General features: G+C 42.0%; 1 protein-coding gene and 1 pseudogene across 1 annotated transcript; both read left to right on the top strand.

The window, feature by feature from the left end:
- Positions 1–214: 214 nt before the first annotated feature.
- LOC120295586 lies at positions 215–5,384 on the top strand (annotated as a pseudogene).
- Positions 5,385–6,718: 1,334 nt separating this feature from the next.
- Positions 6,719–7,564, top strand: LOC120296131 (proline-rich protein 36-like). Its single transcript, XM_039317795.1, has 2 exons — positions 6,719–6,752; positions 6,909–7,564. Exons 1-2 carry the CDS (start codon positions 6,719–6,721, stop codon positions 7,562–7,564), a joined length of 690 nt encoding a protein of 229 aa, XP_039173729.1.
- The last annotated feature ends 1,701 nt before the right edge of the window (positions 7,565–9,265 follow it).

Below are 9,265 nucleotides of genomic sequence, written 5' to 3'. Positions count from 1 at the left end.
AACGATCATCACCACCATCGTCATGTTGAAGACACAGCTTCATCAATCCCCACCTGCCTCCCCAACCTTGATCCCATTAAGCAAGCCACCTAGCCAAGCCAACGGCGGGATCGCAATTTTACCAGTGCAGGCTGAACCTGCGCTCCAAAAGAGCCCTGGAAATGCTCGAGTGGGGCTTGCATCGACTACGATTGAAGCGATTGCCAGCCCGAGCACCATTGAGAAGTCTCTGTCGATTAAAGCAGTAGTGACCGTGAAACACAGCGCCGGCGGATTCTTCTCGGAACTCGGGATAAGCGGAGGGCTCGATACAATTACTGATTTGATGGGGAAGACGCTCCTCTTGGAGCTTGTTAGTGCAGAGCTTGACCCTAGTAAGTATTGAGCATTCAGTTTTGAACTCGAAATTGTTAACACAGCTTGAAACAGAAAGCAAGGAGTGAAATAGGCTGAATTTGATTGAAACGTATTCTTCTGCTTTTTGAAATTTTGCGTTGATCACAATTTGACTTTTATTTGAAGTGAAACATTTGAAGTTTTGCAAAGTTTAAAAAGAGCGATATTCGGAATTGTATATGAATTTTTACCAATTTTTTAAAGACTAAAATAGCTATTTCTAGGTTTGGAGAAAAAGTCACAGAAGTACCCAAGTTGTTTATGACTTGCGACAAACAATGATGTTTGATTGTTTATTTCATAAGCATTCCCTCTATAAATTCTCCATGGAAGTAGGTTTGTACTAAAAATTCTGATGAATTTTTTCCGATTATATGGGAGAGATAACATGTTAATGGATGTGTAATTTTCTTGTCTTGTTACTAAGCCACATCACAAGACTATATATACATGCACGTGTCTAGATAAGCTTTTCTAAATATCAAGCCAAATTCATTTACTATATGTGTACATAAAATTTTCAATCTATGAAATAACATAATGTTTGGGAATAGGTGCGAAATTAGTCATTAACATTTTGATACTTTGTCAATTGAGCTCTTAACATTTTATTTTGGTTAATTAAGTTCTTAATCTTTTTAAAAAGGCGCAACCAAGATAATCTGTATATATAAAGTTCTTGACATATTACAGAACATATAGATTTTAACCCTTACCCTTGCTATATTCAACCTTCCACCTTCGGTCGGGGAGGGAGGGAGAGAGAGAGAGAGAGATTGCCAGAATTATTCAGCTCCAAACCCGCAATTCGACGACCCTTTGTTAGATTCGCCGTATTTACTGTTCATGGCTTCGTTTCAGCTTCCCACCTAGCCAACTGTAATTTCGTTCCTGCTATGATATTCAAACTATCGATCTCTTGTATCCACGATAGTGAAGAATTAAACACGGTCCTGAATTTTATTACAGAGACGGGACAAGAGAAGGGGACAATCAAAGGGTATGCGCACAAGAAGGGCCACAACGAGGAGGACGTGATGTACAGGTGCAAGTTTGAGGTCGGAGAGGAGTTTGGGGAAGTCGGCGCGATCTTCGTGGAGAATGAGCACCACAAGGAGATGTACCTCAAGGACATCGTCCTCGATGGGTTCGCAGGCGGTCCTCTTAACATCACATGCAACTCATGGGTTCACTCCAAGTACGATGATCCAAAAAAGAGGGTCTTCTTCACCAATAAGGTTAGATCATACAAATAGCTACATAGCTTCCTACCTAGGGTTTTTTTGTCATTTTTCATGAGGTTATTACATATACTAAATAATCAAGACCATTTAGAGTTATGACTTATATAGATCGAAAATTAGGTTTTTACACACACACACACACACACACACATATATATATACTTGAGATGCAAGTTTAATCACAATTAATTAGCTATAATCACCAAACATTGTACAAATTTTGGGTGATATTGATTCTTGAATTGACCCAAAGGCGACTGGTTAAACTAAGGTATAATGCATGTGAATGAAAAGCATTTAAGTTCAATTAAATCTCTCGACTCTCGTCCTCACAGTCCTTTTCAAAAAGAATCAGAAGCAGCACGTGAAATCGGTGCCCTATCGTCCGCCGGTCATGGATTGCGCATCGATTTCATAGGACTTGATTTTCACGCCAAAACCTCAAAAGCAAATTCAGTTTAATTGACTAGAGAGAGAGAGAGAGAGAGTCGATCATCACTGTTTGAATTGAGTATTACTTAGATGGGTTTTATTTGGAGCTTGATCGCTTTCGTCGCATGCTATTGCGCTGCAGTGCTATCTACCGGCCGAAACGCCAAGCGGGCTGAAGAGACTGAGAGAGGAGGAGCTGGCGATCCTGCGAGGGAACGGCCAAGGCGAGAGAAAGTCATATGAGAGGATATACGATTACGATGTGTACAACGACCTTGGGAATCCGGATAGCAGCGCGGATAAGAAGAGGCCGGTGCTTGGTGGCAAAGAGCTCCCGTACCCTAGACGATGCCGGACTGGGCGCCCTCGGAGCGAGACTGGTGAGTCAAGAAATTATTGTTATTACTTCATAATAATGATTAACGCAACAGAACTTTAGATTAGCCTTTCCTCCCAATGAACGAATTGAATATTCACTTATAATATCAAGCAGATCAACAGTCGGAATCAAGGAGCGGGAGCATATACGTGCCTCGAGATGAACAGTTCTCGGCGATAAAGGAATTGACGTTCTTGGCGAAGGCGGTGTACTCGGTGGCGCACGCGTTGGTGCCGTCGCTAGAGACGGCAATAGTCGACTCTGACCTGGGGTTCCCTTTTCACCGCCATCGACGATCTCTTCAACGAAGGCGTCAACTTGCCCACGTTGAAGAAGCAAGGCTTCCTCAAGGATTTCTTCCCCGGCTCGTCAAAACCATCACCGATACCTCCGAGGATGTCTTGCGCTTCGAAACCCCGAAACCATGATCCGTAAGCAAACTCCCTTTCCCTCTCCATCTCTCATTTCTCTTATCCGTAGAAGTAATTTGTTCGGAGGAAAATACATTATTAGTCAATCATAGATGGAAATTTGATGTATTATTTATTATATATCTCCAAGATTTTTCATGCATAATAATTAGCTGTGTTTTTGCACTCTGCAGGAGACAGATTTTTTTGGTTTAGTGACGAAGAATTTGCTCGTCAAACTCTAGCAGGAATTAATCCTTACGCGATCCAGTTAGTCACGGTAATACTTATATGTATTGGCTCACATACACTTGATTTAGTTTAATGAAGACCAAAATTATTTGACAACATCATGTTGGGTATATGTCTTTTATACTTAAATGGCATTAAAATATGTAATCAGGAATGGCCCTTGATGAGCGAGCTTGATCCTAAGATCTACGGTCCGCCCGAATCGGCCATCACGACAGATATTATCGAAAGAGAAATCAAGGGTTTCATGATAGTAAATGAGGTACGATAATATTTCCTTGACGAAGTATCATCTAATACCGCCTAATCCACCCTCTAGGGCCGAGCGTAAACCTAAATCTGACGGCCCCAATTAATGAAATTTGAACTGAACCCCACCTTTTCGGTTCCGTTCAATTCAATTTGGTGCAGGCTATACAGCAAAAGAAGTTGTTCATGCTAGACTACCACGACCTGTTCTTACCGTACGTGAACAAAGTGAGGCAGCTCAAGGGAACAACCTTGTATGGGTCGAGGACGCTCTTCTTCTTGACCCCGGATGAGACGTTGAAGCCGCTCGCCATCGAGCTGACGCGGCCGCCGACTGACGATGGGAAGCCGCAATGGAAGCAGGTGTTCATCCCGTCGTGCCACTCCACCAGCATGTGGCTCTGGCGGCTCGCCAAGGCCCATGTCCTAGCCCACGACTCTGGGCACCACCAGCTCGTCAGCCACTGGTAACAAAATAAGTTGGATCATTACTTTTCGACAAGCAAAATTTTTTGAAAAAAAAAAATTGATCATAGATCTATCGAGTAGAAGTATATTAGTGATGAAACAGGCTAATAAAATTTTCAACAAGAGAGAAGAATATAGCTTTAAGAATTGTTTTCCACACATAGAGACCCACATTGGTATTGTGAGATCTAAGTATGTTGATAATTTTATAATTGTTATATGATTTGCATCTAAAGCGTGATGTTATTACGAGAAGTACCTATTTGCATAAACGCTGATGGTGTAATTGATGTTTCCATGGTTTCAACTTTTGCAGGTTGCGGACTCATTGTGCCACGGAGCCCTACATAATAGCGACAAATCGGCAACTGAGCGAGATGCACCCGATCTACAAGTTGCTACACCCACACTTCCGGTACACGATGGAGATCAATGCGCTGGCTCGCGGGAATCTGATCAATGGGGACGGCATCATTGAGACCACCTTCTCTCCCGGCAAGTATTCCATGGAGCTCAGCGCCGTCGCCTATGACAAGCAGTGGCAATTCGACTTGCAAGGCTTGCCCAATGACTTGATTAGCAGGTATTGCACATCAATTAATCAATTGGCATACCTCTTTTTCCCATTCTTAAAATTAGGGAAAGAGAAAAATATAACAGTAGTCGACACATGGATTGTTTAGAAAATCGCTTTTCTGATTGGGTCAATGCTTGCCAGGGGCTTGGCAGTAAAGGACCCGACGGCACCGCATGGCCTCAAGCTAGCGATCGAGGACTACCCCTTCGCCAACGATGGCCTCCTCCTGTGGGACACCATCAAGGCGTGGGTCACCAACTACGTCAATCACTACTACCCTGACCCAAGCCGCATCGCCTGGGACAGGGAGCTCCAATCCTGGTGGACTGAGATCCGGACTGTTGGCCACGGCGACAAGAAAGACTCCCTGGGTGGCCTGACCTCAAGACCCCGTGCGACCTCATCCACATTATCACAACCATGGTCTGGGTCGCCTCCGGCCACCATGCTGCCGTCAACTTCGGCCAGTACACCTATGGCGGCTACTTCCCAAACCGGCCCACCATTGCCCGAACCAAGATGCCCGTCGAGGACCCGACGGAAGGAGAGCTCAAGATGTTTTGGGACAAGCCTGAGGTCACGCTCCTCACATGCTTCCCATCGCAGATACAGGCGACCAAGGTGATGGCAGTCCTCGACGTGTTGTCAAACCACTCGCCGGATGAGGAGTACCTGGGGCAAGATCCGGAACCGGCATGGAAGGAGGAGCCGGTAATAAACGCGGCGTTCGAGAGGTTCCATGGGAGGCTGAAGGAGCTTGAGGGCGTCATGGACGCGAGGAACACTGACCAAAGGTTTAAGAATCGGAATGGAGCCGGGATCGTGCCGTATGAGCTCTTGAAGCCGTTTTCGGAGCCTGGCGTGACCGGGAGGGGAGTTCCATACAGCATTTCCATTTGAGGAAACCACATTTGGCGGCGGTGGCCATGGTGGTTGCTGATAAAAACACCTTTCTTTCATTTCGTAGAATAAGAGAAGTGCGGCATATGCCGATGATAATGTGATCATCCTAATTTGTGGACAACATTAATTCAATTTCTTGATCTAATTTGTCATTTGTTACCAATATCAAAGTATTTATGAATAAAAGATTAATTTCAGTTCTAGTCCTCCATGAATTGCCAAAAAAAAAAAAAATAGTCAGGGACGATGTGCAAAAAACCTAATGTTCACCACACGTATCTTCTTCATAGATAGCATCTTCCACTACTGTTGCATAGCAATTCAGAATCTAAAAACTTGGTCAAACGGCCAGCTCGATAGCTTTGCTAAACATGCTACTTACCCACTAATGAGAGACTAGGGCATGCACTTCCTGCAATCAAATCAATGAAGGCAAAAAAATCTAAAGATGAAATTATCATTGCTAGTATCATAAACACGTAAGTCCAGCTCACATGTGCTCCTAGATCAAGTCGGTTGCACGCGGTGCTCATCTCGTCGTGAGCTGAGCGCACATACTCCAGATTTACCTAACATGTATTTTTGGGTTAGAAGGGCTATAAATGAACAACTTTATATTCGTCTGAAATGCCCAAATCAATTTTTTCTTTTATTTTGATTAGAGACTACCCCGTAGTCTGGAGATTTGAGCAAAGGGCAAACTTGATCTGAACCTAAGAGGAACTTCGTAAATTCAACATGAGTCAGCACCAGCCGTGCCATATAGGATGGTCGGCATCCATGTTAGGGATTTATGCCCTAAATTGGCCGGATAGACTGAATTAATTCCAATGTGAAAAATTTTTAGGACTAAATCAGTCTAATTGAAAGGTTTATAACTGAATTGGTAGTAATACTATATGTTTAGGACTTTTTTGGTACTTTTCCTGAGACAAGGGGCATGCACTTCCTTCAAGTAAATTGATGATGGTAAAAATTAAATGGATTAGATGGAATTATTGTTGACACCTAAATTTTAGCGATCCATTTAGTCATTTATTGCATAAAAAATTATGGGTTAATTTTATCCTTGAAAAAAAATATTAATTGCATAGCTACATTTAGTTTGCATATTTTGCATTTTATTTACTTGGACCGGTGGCGAGATGGGTCGAATTGGTGTTTTGAGTTTTATATCGACAGTCGGACTAAGCGTGAAGAGTACAAATTGGCCCAAGCCCATTTTCGAAATCGAGATTTGAAATGAGGATTTTTGGAATTTGAGAAAATCAGATTGTGATCTTATCTTTAAAAATCAGTAGAAAATATTTAGGAGATAAGGAGAATAAAAGATTTTTGTAATTAAGAGGTTATAGAAATCTTCGAAATATCCTAGACGATCACATTTTTTCATGCTTATAAAAGGGCCATGTACGGTAAAGCGGGGGGGCGGACTTCTCAGGGTAAAAAAAAAAAAAAAAGGAAAAAGTGAAGAAAAGCTTCTGCAGAAAGTACATGAAAAAGAGAGTGAAAGGGACGTGAGAGAGAGGGAGAAAGACAAAAGACAAAAGGGAAAAGGAAAAAAAAAAAAAAGGGTCTTCTTCTCCTTCTTCGTGCAGCGCCCCGCCGCCCCTCTGCAACGCTCGTCCGCGAGCCCCCGCGCCCAAAGCCGCCGCCGCCTGACACCAGAAGCCACGACGACCCGAGCAACGCCCCTGCTCTATTCGCGGTCTGCCCAGTGGAGTGTCCAACGTCTCCGCCTCGCCGCGACACCACCGCTGTCCTGATCTGCCCGTTCGAGAGCCCCGACGACGGCAGATCTGAGCCGATCGTCGCTACACCGTTGAGCGGGCCCCGCACCGGCCCGCGCCTCCTCTGCTGCTCGTGCTGTATCTCCCCCAGTCAGCACCGACGTCCAGCAGCACTACCGGAGTTCGACGCTACCCGCAGCAGTTGTCGCTCGATCCGACCTGTCGCTGCTGCTCTGTCCGAAACCAGGCAGACCCGCGCTGCTCGCTTCCCCGACGTCCTGCCGACCCGCGCTACTCGCCACCCCGAAGCCAGGCAAACCCGCGTTGCTCACTGCCCGCGACGCCCCTCAGCAATGCCCTCTGCCGGAGACCCAAACGCCGGTAGCTTAGATCGCGACGCCCCTATTCCGTTGGTTGTCCTTGCTACTCGGGTGCTGCCCCTGCTGGTGTGCACTCGCCGGAGTTCCCCTTGCCGGACCGACGATTTGCTGCCCTTGAAGATCCACGAGCAAGCCGAGCTTTAGGAAAAAAAAACAAAAGGAAGAAAAAGGAAAAGAAATTAGGTAGTTTTATTTTTTATTTTTTTTCCATTTATTTTATTTATTTCTTTTAAGTTTTGGAGTGATCTTTATTTTATGGATTTTGTAGGCATTATCCAGAGGATATTCCCTAGAATTATTGTAATTACTAATTTGATCCGTAAGATCTTGGATCATTTTTTTATTATAATAATTTCTGGGATTTGTCGATAGTATTTTAAGTGTTGAATCAATATAACTATTAATTTGATACGTAAGAATTCGGATCAGATTTTTTAGTTATTTTGAACTCTTTGTTGTGATAATTAGGGTTAGGATAATCGTTAATTTGACCTGTGAGACAACAGATTATTTTTTTGATTATTTTAATCCTTTATTTGATTGCATATCTTGATTGTTTAAATTTAATGTTTAGTTGATAATTGCTTGTTTTTTCTCAAACCACTAAAAAATCTAAAAATATTTGAATTAGGATTCAGTTTGTTTTAGAATATTTTTCGTTATCTTGCATATCTAGAATAAGGATTTTATTCCGAACTTAGAAAAATATAAAAACAAAAAACAAAACAAAACAAAAAATGCATTCATTTAGGTTGTTAGTTTTATCATTATTTGAATTGCATGTGAAATTTTAATTTCGAAATTAATATAAAAACTAAAAAAATCATCATCCATATATCATGTTGAATTAGGGCATTCTTTGCACGTCATTGCATGTTAGGATTGCATGTTTATCAATTATAGGTAGATAATCTCTCCTAGATAAATTGCATGTTTTGTTAAGAAAATAAAAATGTCCATGTCATATGGAATTAAGTCCATGAAATGCACGTCATTTTAGTGATTATTGTTAGGTTCATTTCTAATTAAAACTTCCTCGTCATTAGACTAAGTCATTTAATAAATGTCGCATGACATATAACTCGCATACTAAATTATATGTTGCGTGTCATTTTAGTATGTCATTGCATCGCATTACCTATCATCATTTGATTAATTTAGATTGCATTTAATTATTGCATTTCTTCATGTCATATAGTTTAGGTCATGCTGCCATGTCATATTAGATCACATGCATTGCATAAGTCATGATTTTCATTAAATAAAGTGAAAACAAAAATTGAGTAATTGCTTGTTAATTAGAAACCATATCTAGGATTGTTGATATGGATTTTAATTTAACACCGCAGATGCTTTCGTTGCTTTGAGGTAATTTCTACATTATTTAATTGCTTTCTTGGGTGTTAAATTGGTGGTTTGCGCACCCGCATAATAACTTCACATGTTAGGGAGATAGTTTAAAATAAATCAGCCTTTGCAAAAAAAACATTTTTGAAAATAAAAAGAATGGTACCGAAAGGGCATTAGAGAAATCTAATGTAATCAAATCCCCGTACCCTTAGTCTCTGGTTTGTAGGAGTAAAGTAATTCTCCCATTATTTTACTTAGGTGTCTAATCGACCTACCATAAACTGATTAGCGGCGACTCCTAAATAAAATCAATTTGCATGTTAAGAAATTTGAACCTAAGTCGCGAATTGGTATGGGCTTGGGAGAGTCCGAGCTAAGTGTAAAAACTTAGCAGTCCATTAACTTAGTTTTAGGTGGTGAACCCGCGAAAATTAGGTCGCGACAGCTTGGCGACTCCGTTGGGGACTTGTGTTAAAACATTTAGTGGACTTAGGC

The sequence above is a fragment of the Eucalyptus grandis genome, chromosome 7 (assembly GCF_016545825.1).
Source record: "Eucalyptus grandis isolate ANBG69807.140 chromosome 7, ASM1654582v1, whole genome shotgun sequence".
Taxonomy (NCBI): Eukaryota; Viridiplantae; Streptophyta; class Magnoliopsida; order Myrtales; family Myrtaceae; genus Eucalyptus; species Eucalyptus grandis.
The sequence above is the reverse complement of the archived record's forward strand: the minus strand, read 5'-3'. Positions and strand labels throughout refer to the sequence as shown.